The following is a 22,513-nucleotide window of genomic DNA, read 5'->3' on the forward strand; positions in this document are numbered from 1 at the left end:
AATATGTCAATATTAAGAAAGCGAGTCAAAACGAACAGCAAAATCAAACAACAACAACAACAAACATTAATTACATCAAAAAATTTATGTCCCTCTTAAAAACTAAATTTAATAACAAAGTCAACATACCGTCAGATAAACCTGAAACTAAACCAAAATAACTTATAAATCACCAGAAAACATATGCGACCAGTCCATGAAAAGGTTTGGTAACAATTATACAAAAAAGAACAAAAACAGAAAAGTAAAAAAAATTAGTTTATTTTTTTGAAACAATTAACTTCAAAGTAATAAATACCATTAGGAATAAATTAATATTACCACAAATTTGAGATTACCACTGCTTCTATAGAAGGGCATTAGGACCTGACCTTATTCATTTTTTAGAGCGGCTAAAAAGAACAACAAAGAACAAACAAAATTTCAATTGAAACTTGCCAGAAAACGCTGTCAAAACCGTCACGCCAAATTTTGGCACTCAAAATATATTTGATTGCGCCTTCTTCAAACAGCTATAATGTAGTACGTGGCCATTCATTAGTAAGACTAGGTAACAAGTAGACAAAAAAGCGAAGTGCTAAAGTATGTAATACTTTTAATTTTTTTTTCGAAACAAAATTACATTCAATGCCATGAAAGGCATTAATTACAAAAAGAGCTATTTAAGTATCGTCGTTTTTTCATGAAAAGATAACCCTTGAGACCTGTAATTATCCAGAATATTTCTTGCATCTACAAAAAGAACGTCAAATATGACAAAAATCACATTAATTTAATTTTTTTTTGTGAAAAAGCGGTGTCGAAGCCAGTAAGGTCATAACAAAATCTTTAAAAAAAAGATTTTGGGACACCAATCCCTTTTATTCCCTTGACACCCATAATGTCATATTTGACCTGTAATCAACTAACGAGATTAGGTAACAAAAAGAAACATAAAAAGAACAAAATTGCGAAGTTAAAAAAGTTTTTTTTTTAATTTTGGAAAACGATGGGTTTGAAAGTCATAAAAGTCATCAGCTATCTGCTAATATCAGAATATCAGTTTTTCTATTCTTCCATGAAAAGCCAATGAAAGCTATCACTATACAGGAAATTTCATACGACCGAAACGACAAAGTATAAATGACAGTTAAGACAAAATTAAAAAATTCAATTGATTTCTTCAAGAAAGAGGCGTCGAGGCCATTAAAACGATGATTTATAACTTTCAGGATTTTAATATGTTCAATTGTGCTTTAATTTTAATGCTAATAATGTGACATGAGAACTGTCAATAATGTGATAATGTGACAAAATTAGAAAACGTGAAAAACTGGCAAATATCAAAACAAACAAAAATCTAAAATCTTGTAGTATCAAAGCCAGAAAACAATAATTTCAGGCTTAAAACTGCAACTGAGAATAAATGTTAACTCAGTAGAAAGAAGAAGCAGTCTTTTTTTGCTGACACTAAGCTGGAAGTTGAACTAATTAAGAAAAAAATAGAGGAAAAGTTAATTAAGCCATTATTTATTGAAAAGTCAATTATTTTAAAAAAAGAAACAACCATAAACTTTCAATTAAAAAACTAAATGCATTAGCCTGGAGCTGTTTAGCAAGCGAATTGGTTGGACCTATCACTCCTGAGCTTTGATTTGATATGTTCTGTTCTTTATTATTAAAAAAAGGTCTTTTTTTTAAAAAAAAAAAGACCGACTGATTACAACCCGGTTTTTTTTGGATTGTAACAGTCCAAGAATGGCCCAAAACTACCCCTGTTAATACTTATTGTCCGTTAAGAACAATTGATTTTTCGAATGTTGTAGATATAGATAATTTCTGGGTTGAAACTCAAAATAAATTTTGCATTTTTGATAATCAACGAGTAAAGTTAGCAAAAAACGGCAAAGTTTTAACAACAGTGCACTCTCTGCGGACTCTGAAGTAGAAATAGCCCCCCTCTGAGTCTACAAAGATTGTATGAGTGTTGTTTGGTGGTGTACTGTAGGCAAATTTAATCAAAGTGGACTAAAGTAGCTTATTTCGTGCTGTTGTTGATGAAAAAGGCTAAATTTTGAAATGTTTATCCAGATTTTTTGACCAAAAAATTAAATCAAAACAATCAAAAATGCTTGTTCGTCTTCAAAAATAAAATCAACGACACTATTCTTAAAAATTATAACAAATTTTAGCAAAATTGACGAAAATTTAGGCAAAAATTCCGGAAAATGTGAATAAAAACAACGTGAATTCACTCTTCTTTTCTCAGAAGTTTAAGCCTCGATAACTCCCTGTAGAAAACGAAAATTAAAAAAATCTTTTTAATTCCATATTCTACGCTGGACGAGCTTTCTAATGATACCAGTCTCAACTCTCTACGATGAATATATCGAGCGGCGAAAATTCACGGAACAAAAAAAAACCCAGTAGAGTATATAGTTCCTCCCCCCTCAAGAGGGTCGGAACAAAAATGAACTTTATTGTACTTTGTTGTATGTATCTATAGGTTCTCAAAATATCCAACAGCTGAGAGTTTTGAAAAAGCGAATGTTCTCAGCGTTCAAAAAGTCCTGAGAAAAGATATAGAATATCACGGAGAACCTAGAACCATAATGTTAGAACAAACCCGCTGTCTTATTTGCCGTAAAGTAAAAAATTTTTGTCAGAAAAACATTATAGAAATAATTGAAGCTCTTGCTTGTTATTATCGTGCTATAGGTTTAGCAGAAAGACCCATACAAACGTTCAAGTGGGGACTTGCATGTATGTGAGAACATAAAAAAGACGCTTTTCAATTAAAATTTATCGGCAACCATATATCAGCTACTAACAATCAAGCAAAAAACAACTAAGATTTCGGACTTCGAATCACAGCTTGGCAAAAACCAATTACTCCGCTGAGCAATTTCTCTACTACTCCTAGTCACATGCAGATGTTCTATCAAACTATTAAAAATTTCTATTTAGGTGCAGACACTGTCCGCGTGGAAAACTTTCTGTCAAAAAAACAAAGACGAAGCTCCGTATCCACCCAAAAGATTGAGCTGATAACGTCATTTTTGTGAGGTCACACTGAGTAACCAGAATAAAATTCCCAAACAAAATTTTCGCGGGACTTAACATAGTCATAGGAAAACACAAATTTAAAGTCATTAAGGAGCACCATGGCTCCTACTATTGCACCAACAATTACCAAAAAATGTTATATAAAGACAGTCTCCACAATCGCTCTCATTTTCTGAGCCATAAAATGAATAAAACATTTCAGTTACAGTAAATGAATCAGTATTTCGCTTTTTTATTTAACCTCAATTAGAATGTGCAAACCAATTAGCACACACACACTTCATAAATTAAAATTCCAGAAAACTGTTTGCGTGAGATTCAAATCATGGTTCTGAATGAGAAATCACCTCAAAAGAAAATTGTTTGATCCCTACAACGAACGCACACCCTAAACTCAAATCAGAGTCATCTTAGCATTCAAACTTGACAAAAAATAGACACGTAACTTTAATCAATTCTTCTACAACTAGATCATAGGGTATTTACAATATCACTACATAAATTCAAGTTTTGTGCAGTTTCTGAGTTTTGATAATTTAATACATCATAGCACCCAGAAAACGAGCTTCATCAACAATCTGGCCGGGTTCAAAACCACGAATGATCGACCTGATCCTGTTCTCATTGTGTACATTGATTGCATCAGACAACTTCAGTTTGACGATATCATTTTGTTGACTTTAGTCTGCAAATCATCCTGTAGTTCTTTCTTCCTTCTGATGACGTAGAGAGTGGACACAATGCCAATGAGAAGAGACACTCCTTGGAAGATGAGAAACTCTCTCGTCTCATCTGAGGATAAGGCACAACTAAACAAGGAAAAGATTCAGAGGAAATATTTTTTCCAATAGACGCACTTTTCACTGCAGATGCTACTTTAACCTTTGCAAGATAAATTGATCATAGCAATAGCAAAAGATAATGCCCCGCACGAATAATCAAAAATCGTTCAGAGAATTATTTCACCGGAAACATAGTTGACTAAAATTGGACTTCTTACAGGATTTAAATTTTCTACCAGTTATCGTACGAAGTGATAAAATTTAATTTTCCATGATGTATCGAATGTTTTCTTAACGCTATTAACAAAACCTTTCAAAAGAAATTTATCAAAAACTTATGTCTTCTGGAACTTCAGTTAAAAGTTTTGCTTTTCAACTAGTTTTAATTAACAACAGCAGAACTCTGCTTCCTTAATTGATGATGCACAATTTTCCAGTACGTTACAAACTTCTGCTATCAATGTTTCTAGCCCAATCGGCATCAGAAAAACTTCAATGTAATTAATTGTTCAGAACAGTTACAGTAATCAATCAAAGTAGTCGAGTAGCAGCTGGGAGTATCGCCAAGATTTTCAACAAAGACACTTAAAGCATAGCAAAAAAAACATCGCGCCAACTTGAGAAGGCTATGTAAATTGAGCATTCCAAAAACTCTATAGTGTAACCCTGTTTTTCGAAACACGTGGTTCTCATTCAAATCATTAACAATCCGCCAAAAATTATCCATTTAAAAAGCTTTTAAAAAGTTTGTATGTACTTTTCTTGACTTACTTTTAGGCAGTTTCAATATCTATTTGATTGAACTGATAGTCTCCGGAAATTAAGAATTTTTTCCGAGTTATCCAATTGTGCGAAATGAATACTTAGGGAATAAAAACATTTTTTAAAAAAAACAAATCCCATCTTTTTGCAATAAAACTATGTTTAGTGGTGATCTAGTCCACTATCAGTGCCACATTTTATCTAAAACTTTACTTATTTCCAACTGGTTTTTCATCACTTGATCTATAGACACTGGTTGCAAGAGTTAATTTCATTTTTCATCACAAGCAACCAAATTGGTTATCCAAAGGCCTCGTGCATAATTTAAAAAAAGATTAACAGCAAGCTTACTCAAAAGAAAAATAACCAACATCAGTATCAAAATTTAAAATAGAACAAAAAAATATTGGCAACCGGAGGTTTAAAATAACGAGTAGACACAAAATTGTGATGCCGTATGATTCCAAACAACCCCGACTATTGGAACAAAATTAGCAGAACAGGTTGGCGTGTGGACTGCTCAGTCAAAACATTCATTTACAGCTTCAATTTCGTAGTTGATGCCAAGGAACTTTCAAAGATATTTGATTTTTTGCCTCTATCAACTCATGACATGAGACTAACCGGAACATCATTATTTTTGAGCTAAAAAAATTCCGAAGAAACTCTTGGCCCTATCATGGAATCATGCAGCAAAAATAAAAATTAAGTTTTGTCAAATGAGTTTTGTAATGATAGTTTTAATAAAAAAATTCTCATTAAACAATAAAATAATGGCGCGCATAATCAACTATTAGATTAGCCTGTTTAATTACAGAAAATTCAGTTTGTTCATCTTCTTTTCTGTAAAACAGTCGCTCTCCTCATTTATCCCGTTTTAGTCTTCTTTATGAGCTTCATTAGTGGCCGCGTCAGTTAATAAAAACGGCTATCACATAAGCCTAATTTTTTAAAAGAAAATTCTATATACTTCTGTGACGTTTTCGCTTTCCTTAATTGTCCTTCAGGACTATTGTGACAAATTGAAGATATTACGTGTGATGGAAAATGGGATTCGCAATTGTTATGTACAAAGATGGCAATTTAGAACCCAGTGACAAAAAAAATTGTTCTCATTTTGTGAGTCTAACTTAACTAAAACCTTTTACGCAAAAAATTACCCTTTTCTTTGCTAGGCTGCCTATTTCTACAAGCTCAAAATCATTACGCGCAAATCAATTAAAATATGTAAATATCTGAAAAATTAGACACCAACCCAATACAGAAATCTGCAGTAAAAAGTAGGACAGCAATTATTTTTCCTGTGTTTGGCGAGCTTAAACCTAAGGCCGAGTTCATTTGATTTCCATTAAGAGGAAATTCGATCATCTCTCACCCGCATTTCTGAACATTTATGTCGTGTCCCGAGGAAAATTGCAACTCCAAATATTTAAATTAATGCTTATTCATTGTGACGCTTATGGACTAATCGAAGTACAAGTTTATCTACTTTTAAGTAACTTTTTTCTGCTTCGTTTTAACTAAACTTCGCTCCATTTTGCTGCCAAATAACTCAAAATAATCAACTCACCTTTCCTGTTTCTTGTCAATTGTTCCATTACTACGTTTACACAAATGTGTTCTGATAAACCCAGTCATACTGCACTCAATAATTTCGTTCTGAAACAAAATCAATGATCTGTAATAGAAAATTTTTTCATAAGTTAACGATTTTTCTTACAATGAAGGCAACATGCCAAAAGAAGATTGCATATATATTTTTGCTAAGTGTACGCTTCTTGTATAAGAAATGACGTTTGTGCATAACATTTACTTGTGGTATCGAAATTTCATGGGAAGGCAGATTAAACTTTCAAAACGCAATGTTTGAAATGGGGTTAGGATATTACGCTAAATCAATCAGGCGAAGCCAATTTTGTAGCCACAAGGCTAAATTTTTAATTAATTTTTAATATTACACAAGGAGGCTCGGTAATGTGCGTAAGCTTAATTGGCTACCAAATGATGAAGAGATGGAGAACCTTCAAAAACATACACATCGTTCAATAAACAGCCAACGAAATACGATAAAGCCACGCTAGAGGGCCGAAGAAAGTTGTTGATAATAGGACTACTAGAGAGGAGAAAAATAAAAAACCAAACAACAAACATTATTTGCGACCAAAACTACAATAAAATCTATAATAAAAGATAATAACCAAATCTATTAAAAAAATCCTAACAAAATCAATCTCGCATCAGATAAAAACCAAAACAATTTAACCGGCATTTCATTAGAAAAGATATGGGATCTGTCTCCAATGCGACTGGTTAACAGGTAGACAAAAATATCAAAAAGGTGCGACGTCCAAAAATAATTTTCCGTTTTTGAAAACAATTTCGCAGTTATTATTGTCATTAGATATCAACTGAAACCACTAAAATGTTCATTTATATCTACATAGGAAGCATTTGAGACATGTAATTATGCAATGTTCGATGGCGCAAAATTTCGAAGCCAATGGGACCAACAGATAGTGTTATAATTTGAAAAAAAACCAAAAATCCTTGAAATGTACAAATAATTAAAAATCGTAACATTGTATGAAATGGCGTAGTAATAATAGATAGTAACAAAGCCGAGAAGCAAATGTTTGAAACTAAAACCGTTATAAATTATAACTCACTGGAAACGCTTTGTGACCTGTGTTTACAGAGACTGAGCTACAAATCGACCGAAAAACTAATTAAAAAAGACAAAGCTCAAAAACCCAAAATTATTTTTGAAAACAGATAATTTCAAAAACCAAAAAAGACTTAGGTTACAGCAAAAAGCGACGGATTAAATTCCAACAACTCAGGAAGCCAATTGGACCTGTTAATATTGAGACTGAGTCACGAGCCGACAAAAAAAATTCATAAAGAGGCCAAAACTTCAATTTTTCAACATGACAATGTTTAAGGCACTATAATTATAAGAAGTTATCTGCAAGAACTGTAAATCATCAATTTACCTTAATCCTTACATCAACTAGTCTTCCTTATAAAAGGACTACTCAGACATGACCACAAAAAGAAACCCAAAAATTGAACAGTATAGAAATCTCGAAACTTTTTTATGAAACTAACTGGTCGAAGCAATCAGCCACATCACACAACCAAGCGCGCAAAAAAATTTTGAATCAACAAAAATAAAGAAGACTCCTAATGAGTGAGATTGTGTTACATGATGACGAAAATAAAAACAAAAAGGAGACAGATGAAACAAATCTTTTTTTTTTTAATTTAATTTGAAATTCGTTAAAACAAACAGCTATAAACTTAAATCTTAACTCGGTTGAGTTATGCTACTTGGGGAAGCTCTGAATAAGACCTATCATCATCCGGGATATGGCGTACAACTACAAAAAGAAAGACAAACTTAGGCAAAATAAAAAAACCCACAGAGTTTTGCGAGATAACTCTCTCAGCCCAAAAAGCATAAACTATTCAACAAAAACAATTAACATATTCAGATACACCTTTTTCCAAGGTTGTGCATTTTTCCTACAATGCCTTTCTGTAATTAGACTGATCAGTAATCTGATAGTTCGACAAGGAATCAAATTGAACTAATAAAATATGCAATTATAATAAAAAATAAGAAAAATTGAAAACGAGTAGTACCAAAAAGAAACCATTAGTTGAATAAAAAAATCGTTACCAAGATTAATTTATACATGGCATGAAGTCTGTTTCGGCATGTTTTTACTGAGATTCGGCAAAAAAGTTGAGAGAAATAAGAAAAAATAGTGGCAAACTTTGAAAATTCAACAATATTTTCTCAAAAAAAGTATATTTAAAGTCTTAACAGACATTAGATAACAACTGAAAAAAATGTCTAGATCCTATTATACCTTCTCAAAAATAACTAGATCTTTGATTACGGACACTAAGTCATTGAACTACAGAAATCATGAGAAATGAAAACAAACGTCAGAAGTCCATAAGATTTTTAAGAAAACAATTGGTCAGAGCCATAAAAACCGTGAGTTTACTTCTGAAACCATGATATAATATCAATAGGTCTCAATCATTGTAAATTGTTATCTGTCATTAATTGAGCCCTGATTTGAAATTCTTGTCCGTAATTTACAAACATTTACATAGCCGAAAATTTTTGAAAAAAAAGGTCGCGCCCCATTAAAATCTAAAAAAAATTTTCATAAGGATTCATGGTGAGACCAAGATCAGCTCAGATATTGCTGAGCGTTCAACAAAAGACTCAAATAATGAAAACGTTAAGAAATAGATAAATTCGATAAAAAGTTTTTCAGTTTGTCAAAAATAAATAATGCGTGTTTTATAATTATCGACTTTAAATTAGCAAAAAATTGGCAAAATGATAATTCCAGAGGACTCTTAATGCCAGCGGGAGTACAACTAGCATTTTTTACAGATTAGGAAGAACATGGCCCCAGTTTAACGGTGTGTACTTCCAGCAAATTTAGAGCATGTGGGCTAAAAAAGCCGTTTTTTCGACGAAAAAAGTCTGAAATTTGAAAAATTTAGCATAAATTCTAGCCAAAAAAAACTCGGATCCAAAAATTCAGCAGCCCTCCTCTACCTTTATCGATTAAATAAATTACACTACAATTTACAATTTTAACATATTTTAGCAATATTGACAAAAGTTTGGTCAAAAATGACGAAAATTTGGTCAAAAATGTGAAAACAGCTGAATTACGTCTAATATTCAAAAACATTAAACCTCGATAACTCCCTATAAAAAGCAAAAATTAAAAAAAATCCTTTTAATTCCATATTCTACACTGGACGAGCTTTCTAATGATACCACTCACAACTCTCTACGATTATTATATCGATCGGCCAAAATTGTCTGAACAAAAAAAACCCATTTGAGTATATAGTTCCTCCCCCCTCAGTGAGGGATCGGAACAATTAGGCCGAAACCAATTAAACCACTTGAAAACGGTACTCCAATTGACGCAATAAAGTACTCAAAAGCCCGTAGCAATTATCTTTACATGATGAATTAACACAGCACATAAAATGTACTATTTTTAAAACTCTCACATCACAGCCCTGGGCAAAAAATACGGTGAAAGAGTGAAGATCATCATTAAAAATGTTTTTATTGCTTTCTTCTGAATAGTTTGCAGCTATAGGTCCGGGAAAATTCCAGCAAAATGCTGAATTGGCCTGAACTGCATGCTGAAAATGCTCAATAGATTTTAAAAAATGCTACTTCGTTTTTATATGATATTATCGTGCAGAGACAATTGTTAGGGAGACTTGAGTTAAAATGTTTTTTTTTATTGATATTCCACAAAACGAGTGGGCTACCAAAATTTTGTTGGCCTAATCTAGTTGTCGCCTAATATCCCATCTCCGATTGAAAAACAGGCTTTCAAAAAAAACTATTCCCGAATTTCTGAATACGAGGTTGATGAAAAACATTACATATTCTACAAGATGTAATCAAGAATTTAGAAGCAACAATCAAAGTTTTCATTCAAATATTTTATCACAAAAGTATTATAAAGTGATTACCATTTCTTTGGAGTTACACTTTGAACAACTACTGCTTTCTGAGTCCACGCATTCATTTGCCTGATTTTCTCCGAAAACCAGATCACCTAAACATCACACTAAGATGCTTTCATGCATTCAAAATCAATCGCAAAGAATATTGCAATTAAAATTTTACCTTTCTTTTCGTGACCTTTGAACAAGTCAATCTTGGACAGACGCCTAAACAGAAAAACACGTTAAACGATACCAAGTATTCATAAATTTTCCGAGTTAAAGCACAGTCAAATTAATTCTATTAAGACACAATCGCTTGTTTGTTGCCCGCATAAAATCAAACTGTGCAGAAAAAATTCTAACCATTTTTAAGCGAACGGCCAAAACTGTATAATTCATTTCCTGGAAAAAATTTTGACAATCTTAAACGTTTCGCTTCAAAAAATTTTCACACTGTAGATATTTTTGAACGAAGGAAACAAAAACTTCGTTCAAAAATTGTCCAATACAGTATGCTAAGCATTAATTTTAAGATACACAAGGAAATGATAATTTCAGAAAAATGATCGCGCTAGCGAAGATGACAGAGATGTGTCTAAAAGCGTTAGCATTGATACCTAAAATGATGGTAATAAACTGGTTATGATATAAATCAATGAGAAGCTCAATGCTAAACAAAACTTTCAGAATAAACGTAATCGCTCAGACAAAACAGCGAAAAAACTTTTTGACGTAACCTCAAATAATAATGACGGCAAAAAACAGAACAGAATAAGTAACACCTTATAGTTCGGCCGCAAATTGAAAACATTTCTGGAAGGGTAAAAATTTTCCGAATCATCCAATGTCTCTTAAACAGTAGGGGGTTGGAGGTGATCACAATTTTTCCTCAATTTTCCTTAATATGGAAAAGTGCAAAATTGGTTTTCAAGTGGCAATTTTTGCGTTGTTAAATACTGCTCGGATATTTATACATTTGATGCAAGTCCGTAAATTAATCTTCAAAGCATTGGATTAATAGTGGCGAAGCTATCCTGCAGGCGAGTTGCAAAGGAACTTAAACCAATTTTTAAAATGAAAAGCTTCTTTCCCTCGATTTCCATTTGCAGCCATAAGTACTTCTAATATAATGTCAAATTTTTTATCTAATATGTCGTAATCGAAACACAGTAATCGAATTTACTTTCTCCTAACTGTGCATGGAAAGTTTTCTTAAAGAGACTATGTAGCAAGTCAACAAAGACAACGATCAATGAGGCGAAATTCAAAAATTAATCAACATTTTTTAAACCAAGAAATTCCAAAAGTCTTAAAAATCAATAGCTTTTAACTAAATAATCTTTGATAAATTACTAAAAAGTTATTACAAAACCCAAAGGAACTGTCTTTGGGTAGACTAAGCCATAGAAACGAACTAAAGAAAAACTTAAAAAATTACAAACGATTTGCGAAAGCACAAACTATTGCTACCATTAAAATCATTAGCTATTATCTGAATATTATGTAGTTTTAATTGAATTCCTATTTCTAATAATTCAGTTGAAGGAATTATATTGAGAGATTAAATAAATTTGGGCCACATTTGAAAACCATTGGGATCTGTTACCACGCGATTGCTCTGAAAGAAGAGAAAAAGAAACGCAAAAAATGAGCACTCAAAAAACTTTGATAAAAACGCATATTGTCCAACAAACGAAGCATCGGTAACAAATAATATCAGTTGATGTTATCGTTTGAAACAGAAGAAATTGGATATGACCTCTCATTGATGAAAATAAGTTACAATTTGACGAAAAGAACAAAAAAAACTGAAAAGATTGAAAATTATTTGAAAATGTATATCACAAATTTAAGACTAAAGGCTACCAACTGACTGCTTCGGGTAACATCATAAGTTCAATCCTCAATTACAAGCTTAAGAGACTTGTCAGCAATTTACTGTTAATTAGAGAACAAAAACAGGCAAAAACAGCAATTTTTGAGCGAGAAAAAAATTGAGCGAGAAAAGTGTCGAAGGCATTAAAAAATGAACTTTTCACTAAAAACTTTTCTATGCTAAAAAAACTTTAACAGAAATGGAATGTTTCTCTTTCAATCAATATAATTTCAAAAAAGTAAATATGAACAAATACATTAGAGCCACGAAATTTTTGAGAAAACTCGTAGTATCAACGCCATTCAGTAGAAAAGTGCAAGAAGAAAGTGTCGAAGAAATTTTAATCATAGGTTTTTCTCTGAAAACTCTATCTATGATCTGTTGAACGTCTTTTCTAAACCAATGGGAACTATCAGTAATAGGATAATGTGATAAATTTTCAAAAGGATCCAAAAATAAGAAAAAGTACCCGAAAATTAAAAAAAATATATGAAAACTAATGGCATTGAATTTCAAAAACTAATAGGTAGAAAATGAAGTCGCTAACCAGATTATTGTTGGCTGGACTAGAAATAAAAAAGGATCTTGTTAGTACTAAGGCTGACTAACTGTTCGCGAAAAATGTTAAGGATTGGTTAATGTTCAAAAAAAATTTCGGAAAAACTATTTTTGAAGTCTTAATAGCCTTTAAACTCAAAAGCTTTCTACGGAGGTCAAAAACTACGTTCAGAAATAACACGATGGCGGGAAGAAATGTTTTTCATGCATTGTTAATCAATAAGTTATCACAATAAGTCTTAAGACTATGAAAACAACAAAAACAGGCGAAAACCAGAATTCAGTAGAAAAATGCGAGAAGAAAATTTTGAAGCCATTTAAACAATTAGCTTTTCTCAGAAAAACTTTTATGCGATCCACTGAAAGTCTTCTTTAAGCCAATGGGATTAGAATAATAATTGGATAATGTGCTTAAAATTTGGATAATATGATAAGAGTTCAAAAGTAACCAATAATACGAAAATATCGAATTTTTTTTAATATTGAATTCTTTTGTCACTGAATTCATTAAACCAAAAATTAGAAGATAAAACTGCAAACAAGATTATTCTTAGTCGCAGTAGAAAAAAAATGGGCTCTGTCAAAAATGAGACCGACCAACATCTCACGAAAACTTTAAGATTGGTTAATGTTCAAGAAAATTTTCAAAAAATTATCTTTAAATTCTTACCAGCCATTAAATTCAATAGATTTGGACGGAAGTCTATAAAAACCCTCAAATATGCCCCAATAGGAGTATAGAGATGTTTGTCATGCATAGGTGAAAAAAAAACAACAAAAACAGGCAAAAACCAAAAATTCAGTAAAAAAGTGCGAGAAGAAAAGGTCGAAGCCATTTAAACCGCAAGCTTTTCTCTGAAAACTTTGTGATACACTGAAATTTTTCTTTAAGTCAGTAGGAGCTGTCAAAATTAGGATAATGGGATAAGAATTCAAAAGCAACGAAAAATACGGAAATATCAAAAAAAAAATTTTGAAGTCTTGTGTCATTGAAGTCATATAACTAACAATTAGAAGATAAAACTGCTAGCGAGATCATATTTGGCTACAGTAGGACGGAGGAGGGTGCTGTCATCGCAGAGACTGACTTACAGTTCACGATAATAAGTTTACGATTGGTTAATATTCGAAAAATATTTTTCGAAAAATTATTTTTAAAGTCTTAACAGCTATTAGCTGTCCCCTCAAAGCACTAGATATGATCACTTAAATCTCATTACGGAATATAATGCACTGTTAGACATTGAGTCCATGCCGTAAGACTCCAAAAATTTAGTAAAACCTCAAAAAGAAATTCAAAATTTCTTTTAAAATTAGGAAAACTCATAGTCGAAGCCAAAAAGAAACATGAGCAATTCCTTGAAAACGATTTTTTTGTTCACCGGGATTCATGTGACCGTAAAGGAGGTTTGTCATTAACGTAACCCCGATATGAAAAGTGACTTGTCTCTAGTTGACTTAAAAAACCAAAAAAAGAAAAGTTTTATAAAAGAAGAGCTTTCAAATAGAATTCGAATTTTTTTGATATTGAACCTCCCTATGAGACCAGAACTAATCTTTATTAATGCCTTTAGTCTACTAGGAACACAAAATTGGTTCATTTTTTGGCAAGAAATTTTAGTTTGAAATACTATTTTTTATAGGAAATATCTTAATTTGAAGAAAAATCACATTAAAAGTGAACAAATAACCCTTGTTCACACAAAACTTCAATCCTCGATAACTCCTCGAAAAAAACGAAAATCAAAAAAATCTTTTTAATTTTGAATTCTACGCTGTACCAGCTTTTCAATGATACCACTCACATTTCTCTGCGATGAATATATCGATCGGCCAAAATTGACTGAACAAAAAAAACCCATTTGCGTATATAGTTCCTCCCCCTCCACAAGCGGGGTCGGAACAAATAGCGACAAAAGTTGAGTGAATAACTAACCAATAATAATTTGGTTTGATCTCAAAACCCATCAATTATTTGCGTATTATCTTGCGAATTATTAATACTTTTTAATGTACTGAGCTAATCTTGAAATGGAGTGGGAGAAGGGTGAAAATAGCAACAGAATTTCGTTATGCTGATTGAATAATGCTATGTCGCATATTTGTCCGCTTCATACCGTTTTAAATCGGCCAATCACAACTAAAGAATTAATATAATTGCTCATTTTACGTTAAGTCGGCTCAACTTCTCATTTTTGGTTGTCGGCTAAACTCCCGTTCGTCCGTCAAAAGAGACAGACAAAAATTGTGGCCAAACAAAAAAAATGTCGAAAAAAAGACCACAGGACTAATGTAATTTCTACAAACTTTGTTTGAGAACAACTAATATATTTTGGTTGATGTTTTCCAAATATTAGCTACAAGAATTATGTACGTCAGTAAATTATAAAGACTTCAAATGACTACTTAGTACACGTTATCGCGATTCTGGTGTCGTGTATGTACGAGAATAACTTATTGCTATAAACGAACCAAACAGATTTCCAAATCAATTAGACATACCAGGATACAGTTTCAACGAAAAATTGTGATTGCTCAAAATTGTTTGAAGATCATACGAAATCGGAATAAACTACCTTTTAATGTACGAGAGAAGGGGAGAAATAACATTCAAAAGAACTTTAACAGAGTTTTCGCAATGTCAGCATAAGAATATACCAATAGACAGACAAATAGGATCGAATATACCAATAGACAGACAAATAGGATCATTCGGATTCGGTTCTAACTTTTATATTTAGGAACGAACAGCTTAATGGGTAATATCAATCAATAACCAGAAAATCATTTAAAGAATATTGTATAATTTTGATTATTTCAATGAATAATTTTGATTATTCTGAAGGCATGTAAACTTTAACCCCTCGGTTACATTATTAATTTAAGTGTTTGGAAAAAAAACAATCAGGTTAGGACAAAAAGCTTTCCTGTCTATTTATATCTCCTATCATGTACTATCGCTGGTTTTCGAGAGAGGCAGATAACATTCAGCCCACAGATAACATTTAGCCCTTTTCCCTTCGACTAAAACAACGCACACAGACAAGAGGGTAGATTGCATTCTTTCAGCCCCAAATACATTACAAAGACGATTTAAAAAGCGTATTCATTAGCAACTAAATTTTCAAAAGATAGATAAAACTGGTAAAACTAAGAGTAGAAATTTAGTCTCAGAAGAGGTCACATGTCTCGCATATAGCATCTGTTTTCTTTCCGATCGAAACTTTGAAATCTAAGTAATAAAATTGATACAAGCTGTTAATTAGTAACTCATACTTTTGCCTTTTCATCGGATTTATCTGCATCATCAAACTGAAAAAGGACAGAAATGGGTCCTTACCTGGCAACAGATGGGCTAGGAAAATAAGACATAACTTTGGGAAAAGGGGAAATATTAAGGGATTAAACCCAAACTCCTTGCGTCAATTGTTTCTTAATTCATACCAACCCAAATTGAACGGGGCTCATACCAACCCAAATATGAAGCCAATTCCACTTAGTAGTATTTTATTGTTTTATTGTTCCGACCGCACTTGTGGGGGGAGGAACTATATACTCAAATGGTTTGTTTGTTCAGACATTTTTGGCCGATCGATATATTCATCGTAGAGAAACGTGAGAGAAACATCGTAGAGAATTCGAAATTAAAAAAATTTTTTTAATTTCTTTCATTTTCGTGGAGTTTTCAAGGTTTAAAGTTTCAAGTGAACACGTGATATTTGGTTCACTTTTGTTCACTTTTAGCGTAATTTTTGCTCGAATTAACATTTTTCTATAAAAATTTTAATTCAAAATTACGTTTCACGCTACAAAAATGCATCAATTTGGTGTTCCTAATAGACGAAAGGAGATTAAAAAGACTAGTTCTGGTCTCATAGGGAAATTTACTATCAAAAAAATTAGGATCATATATGAGAGACGATTTTTTAGAAAAATTTCGAGGTTCCGTCAATGACAAACGTCATTTACAGTCCAATGATGCCCAATGAACAGAAAATTAGCTCTCAAGGAATAGCTCTTTTGCTTCGATTCTGAGTTTTCGAAGTCCTATCTATGCCAAAAACACGTTGACTTAAAGTGCAATAGTCTTCCCAGCATTAAGTGAACCTATCTAGTGCTTTGAGTGGACAGCTAATGGCAGTTAAGACTTAAAAATTAAATTTTCGAAACACTTTTCTGAAAGTTAACCGATCTTGAACAAATTTTGCGAGCTCTAAGTCAGTGTCAGTAATGACAAGACTCCCGAACTTTCCAGTGCAACCAAAAATGATGTGGTTAGCTGTTTTATATTGAATTATTGGTTTTATGACTTCGATGCGACGAATTTTCATATTTTTTTTAAATTTTTGCATATTTTTTCATAATTCTGTTTTCTTTTGGAATCTTATCACATTATTCTAACATTGATAGTTACCATTGGCTCAGAGAAGACGTTTAAATAATCATGGATAAAGTTTTCATAGATAGTTTGTGAATTAAATGGCGTTGACACTTTCTTCTCGCATTTTTCTAATTAACTTTTGGTTTTTGCCTGTATTTGATATTGTTTTCACAGTCCTAAGACTTATTCTGATGTCTTATTGATGACTGGTAAACAACAAAAGGCTTTTTCTTCCCATAGAGGCATAACATAGCGTATTCATTGGTGGTTTTGAAAAAGATTTCGTGGTTTTGAAAATATTTGTTCATATTTGTTGATTTTTTGAAGTCTTATGGTTAAAGAAAGAAGAATTCTATTGTTGTTAAAACAATAATTGAAAACAGACATGTTTGTACTGAGAAGTTCTTTCTTAATGGCTTCGACACTTTTGTCTCATTTTTCTGCTTTGCTTGTTTTTTTTCTCTACGTAGTCTGCTTTGCTGTTTTCTTTCTTGCTGTTTTTTATGCTGAGAGGTCTCATAAGCTTCTTTTTGAGGATTGAATGAATAATATAGTCAATCAATTCATAGCGAATAGTTTCAAAGTTTATGATATTATTCGTTTTCAAATATTTTTATTTTTTCGTTTTAGGTTATTTGTATAGTATTTGTTGTTTTTTTCGTCAACTTGTAACTTATTCTCATCATTGAGAGGTCCTATCTAACTCCTTGTAATTCAAAAAGTAAACTTGCCATTGATTTTATGTCGTGATTGATGTTTTGTTTGTGGGACAATATGCATTTTCAAAAATGTTTTGTGAGTGGGCAATATTTGTGTTTTTTCTCTTCTTTTACAACATTAGCGTAATAACAGAGCCCAATTATTTTCACATGAAGCCCAAGTGGACCTATTTAATTGTTCAGCAGAACTTTAGCTCAATTGTTATAGATAATTAAAAAAAAACATTATTTAGATAATAGCTACCGATTTTAATGGCTTCAAAAAATAGTGTTTTCGCAGATTGTTTGTAATTTCGTGAGCTTTTCTGCATCTTTAGTCCGTTTCTATGGCTTAGTATAAACCAAGACAGTTCTATCAGTTTCGTAATGACTTAGTAAATTTATTGAGAATTATTTTTTTAAAAGCTAATGATTTTTAAGACGTTTGAAATTATTTGGCTTAAAAAATAAGGATAGATTTTCGAATTTCGCCTCACTATTTCTTCTTTTTACTTGTTACCTAGTCTCATTAAGAAAAATTCCCATCTACTGTATAGTTACGTTAAAAGAAAATTTGTGCAGTTAAGGTTATATCTGATTGCATTTTAACGTTGTCTACTAGGTGCTTCTACATTTAGATATCGACTTTTGCCGTTAATTTTTTAGTTTTGCTTTCTTTGTTTGTTTTTTTACTGGCAAAACTTGTGAGCGCTCTAACGAGGCATGGCATTATGTAATTCAATAAGTAGTTTGGGTGTGAACCGATTTTTTAAAACTCAAACATCTATTTTTGGTTATCTCTTCATTTGGTTGACAATAAAGTCAAAAATGTAGATCAGCTCGGGTCGGAACTTCATGTGCGAACGCACATTAATGAGCCTCCTTGTTCAGCTTTTAATAAACAAATTTTCGTTTTTCCGAAGCAAGTAAACCTCAAAGCTATCTATTAAATAATCCTCACTCATTGAAAGTTGAGGGAATAGGTTTCCATTCAATTCAGTAACCGGACTGTCTAAATTTTCTCAACAGAGCAATTTGTATGCAAGGATTGATAATCACTAATATTATTATATCGTGATGTCAGTACAGATTTCAAATAGTCGGAATTGCAACAATCAATATCGACATTAACAACAAACTGACAGAAAAAATACAATTCGAAGCAAACTTAACAATTAGGCTCACATTTGCATGTTTGTAGTGCAAAATGGTCCACCAATGAGTACCAGAGGTATTAATTGTTCAACTATGATTTATTTTGCTGGAAATGGGGATTTAAAATAGGAATTTTTGTTCGACTTTTCTTACGAGTTTGTTTTTCGTGTTCTTGAAATTTATACACTCCTTTCGAAGCAGAAAAAGACAACAAAATCAAATCTGTAAACAAAACTGCTAAGAAGCAAGCAGTAAATAATTAGAACCGTTATTTACATAACTTTATTGGGGGGTTATGTCATTCTGAAAGCTCAATAATTGCCTGTCAAGAAGATTCATTTGCGACAGGGAAGACTGTCCTATTTTGATTCGGAATGTAATGAACAAAAAAGAAAAACGACCTTTAATGGATATTCAATGAAGTATGAAACATAACCGACTAACGTCGGACGAATTGCTCTTAAACGACCGGCGAGCGGTTGGCTTCGTCAGTAGCTAGCCACGGGGGGGGGGGGGGGTGCACCGGGGGCTAATGGGGGGGCAACACTGGGTTGGGGGGGCAACAGCGCGATGGGGGTGGAGGCAATAGTGGGGGTGGGTGGTCAACAGGGGGGGGGGGGGGGGGGGGGGTGTCTCAACTTCTAAGAACCGCCCTTCACACCATAAGTATAAGTATAAGTCTCCAAAACAGTTTGAGCTGAAACAGAGCTGAAAGGCTCTAAGAGCACTTAATGCCCGCTGGGCGCTACGTGTTTATCCCGTTTTTGAGGACGAAAAGTCAAAAGCGTCAGACGAAAAATCGGTCAAGCGAAAAATCGCATTAAAAAAAGACCGACAGCACTAATATAATTGCTACAAACTTCGTTTGAAAGCAATTAATCATTCAGTTAAAAAACCATGAACTGCTTTCCGGGGAACGAAATAACTAGGAAGTTACATGATAGGAAGCATACGAGATCATGAGTTGTCAATGGACTAAGTTCAATTTTGCGGACTCGGAGACTGAAGACCCCGAAAACAACATTAAAGCATTATCATCAGCCTCTGCTTTCAAAGACTCTATCACATCTGAATATTTCGTTAAGTTTTACAGACATTGTATATGTAATGTTTTGTTGCCTTTTTAGTCGTTTCTTTCCAGTTAGTCCACAATAAGGTATAAAACTTCTTCATAGAGTAGAAGGGAAAGACACAGAACTACACGCGTTACCGCCGTGCAACCTAACCTAAAGGAACTGAAAACCTTGAAAAATTGGTTCGTGATTAACTGAGGACATGTAATAAAAAACAATGGAAAAATTGGCCTTCAATGCCATCAGCATATTGGCAAATATGACTGATGGCATTGCTTTAATGTTGCTCATTAATATTCTTGTCAGCAAGGCTCAGAAAAAGACCCTGCTAATTTTGTCCTTTGACCTAAGCCGTGTTTTTGACACTGTCCAACAAATACTTTCTGGAATTTTTCGAAAAAATCCTTTAGACTATTTGACACGTTGAGAAATTTTTTCAAAACATACTAGTAAAACAGAACAGCAGTAGGACTAATTTCACATAATAGCGTTGATCTGATAGAGTTCCTCGAGCAAAGATTAAGGGTTCATTTCTATTTTACTCATTTCTATTCCAATCATGGTAAAGCAGCATCAAATTCTGCAAAAATCTTGTCAAGATGAATATACTTTCATTAAAAAAGGTGGACAAAAAACTAAGATAGAAGTAAGAACCAACTTCTATTGAGAGAGATAATCTGCAAGCATTTGCAATCAAGCAACGAAAACCATTTAATTATCTGTTACAATGGTAACCCGAAAAAACAATATTTGAAAACTATAGAGGAAGCCTAAAAGTACTACAAATTTAAGATATCAAATTAACTGAATTTCGAAAAACTACTGGGAAATGTGTCCCCTAACAAAATTCAAGAGAAAATGTAACACTTCAAGAACAACATGAAGGGGATTTGGTTTCATACCTCCAAACTGTTATTATCAAATGTACCTGGTTGAAAAACTCAAAACGCTCAAATCAACATTGCCATAGTTGAGCAAACATGGAATTGCCTTTTCCTATCGCTTTCAAAAATTTTGCTTTCCTGTCATAATAACTCAAAAATCAATCCACGCATCTGTCAGTGACAAGATGGGTCTTGTTTGTAGGTAAAAGAAACGCAAGCTAACATTGAATAATCACTAAAATTTGTCCCTAAAATTGCATTTCGAACTATTGAAGCTGCCTAGATTTTGACGGCCCAGAAGTCAGAGGTCCACTCTAAAAACTTCTGGAATTGAAGATTACTCGCAAAGATAAGAGAAACAAGAAATACAGTGTTTGAAAAAGTTTTCGTTATCACATTTTTGATGACAAGGTACCAAAAACTTTATTACAGGTCTTTACCGGTTAAAATGGGCTGTAATGATTTTTTATCAAGACCAAATTTGGTAAAGGCGGCTTAATTGAACCCTTACAGCTACATAATCAGCCACGTTGAAATAACCAAGAGTAAAATTCAAGCTGGTAGTTCAAAAACCTATCAGCATTTGAAAACGAAAACTGGCTAATTTAGGATAACTTGCTCGCAAACGACAAGCGGGGGCAACTTAATTTATAGAGGGTGTAGCTTAGAAAAATTTTAAGGGTGAAAAAAATCCGCCCACAGGAGGTCGAACCCCGGACCTCCATGATGTCAGTCTGACATCTTAACCACTACGCCACAATGCCTTTGATGTTCTTTCGCTCACAATCACCTTTATCAGTAAAACTTCAGAGCGAGAGCGACTTAGATCGCTCAATAATGAAGAACTCAAGCGTGAAAAAGTCACTCAAGAAGTAAAAGAATGTTCTGGAACAAAAGCGCAAAAACGTTCAATAAAAAAATTGCTAAAAACGCCTATACAATAATTACTTCAAACTTCGTTCGAGAGCAATTAATTATGTATCCAACAGATGCAAAATTTTACCAAAACACAAACAAATATTTACAATGAAGTTTCCACTGAGAATCCCCTTGATGTTCTATTGTTTCCAATAGACAATACATGAAAATAAACTGCTGCCTAGAACGTAAACAAGTCAAAAGAAGATTTGGCACCAAGGACCAATTATGTTTTAGAATTACTTTGAATAAACAAGGCGTCCTACAGACGTTCAACATCTCATCAAAGCCATCATCGAACGTACCTCTGACTACCAAAGACCACATATTTTTATTTTCTTCAAATCCGTACAGCGCGCATTGCATAATGTAACACTTTCATATTTTTGCAAAAAAAATCAAGTTTTAAAAATCAAGTATTCATAGGTTTTAAACAATGAAACCAAACAACCCACAACAAAATTTTAAACGTAACTCTTATTTAAAGCTACAACGGATCCTAGAGATGGTTAAAATTATCTCGCTCCTGCCAGTTACAAACCTACAATAGTCGATTTTCACTCCGGTACATTCCACTCAATGTTCCCCGTATCTTTACATGCGATGCCACCAATTATTTTGTAACTACGGACATAATTACAGAAGTCCAATAACAGAACTAAGAGCACAAACACTCACCCAAATCTGTAGACGACAAAAACTGTTGAAATTGTGAGCACTACGAGAGTCAAGATGCATCTTCTTCGGTCTATGATCATTTTATACATTCAATCACCTGAAAATACTCTTCATTGGATCATTCAAAATAAAAAGGTAATTGGTGGTCAAACTGATCAGTAGATCATCTCTGCAGATCTCATTCGTTTACCGCTC

The 22,513-nt window shown here is 32.9% G+C and overlaps 1 protein-coding gene across 2 annotated transcripts; it reads right to left on the reverse strand.

The window, feature by feature from the left end:
* Positions 1–3,479: 3,479 nt before the first annotated feature.
* On the reverse strand, positions 3,480–22,417 carry LOC142345065 (uncharacterized). 2 transcript variants are annotated; one of them, XM_075397151.1, is made up of 6 exons: positions 22,319–22,417; positions 15,872–15,886; positions 10,279–10,322; positions 10,122–10,207; positions 6,160–6,248; positions 3,480–3,854 (listed from the first exon to the last, which is right to left on the reverse strand). In XM_075397151.1, exons 1-6 carry the CDS (start codon positions 22,405–22,407, stop codon positions 3,698–3,700), a joined length of 480 nt encoding a protein of 159 aa, XP_075253266.1. In that variant the 5' UTR covers positions 22,408–22,417; the 3' UTR covers positions 3,480–3,697. The 2 variants fall into 2 exon arrangements, with proteins under 2 accessions (XP_075253266.1, XP_075253273.1); XM_075397158.1 differs by lacking the exon at positions 15,872–15,886.
* Between the last annotated feature and the right edge of the window lie 96 nt (positions 22,418–22,513).

This window comes from Convolutriloba macropyga, chromosome 1, assembly GCF_964194025.1.
Source record: "Convolutriloba macropyga chromosome 1, txConMacr16.3, whole genome shotgun sequence".
NCBI lineage: Eukaryota > Metazoa > Xenacoelomorpha > Acoela > Convolutidae > Convolutriloba > Convolutriloba macropyga.

Bases quoted from the DNA above. Each gene is read 5' to 3' on its own strand.
- LOC142345065 (XM_075397151.1), bottom strand. From the start codon at position 22,407: ATGTATAAAATGATCATAGACCGAAGAAGATGCATCTTGACTCTCGTA. The intron at 6,249-10,121 runs GTAATCACTTTA...ATTTTGTTTCAG, and splicing joins AGTGTAACTCCAAAGAAATG to AACGAAATTATTGAGTGCAG. The intron at 3,855-6,159 runs GTGAGTTGATTA...TTCCTTGTTTAG, and splicing joins ATTGACAAGAAACAGGAAAG to TTGTGCCTTATCCTCAGATG.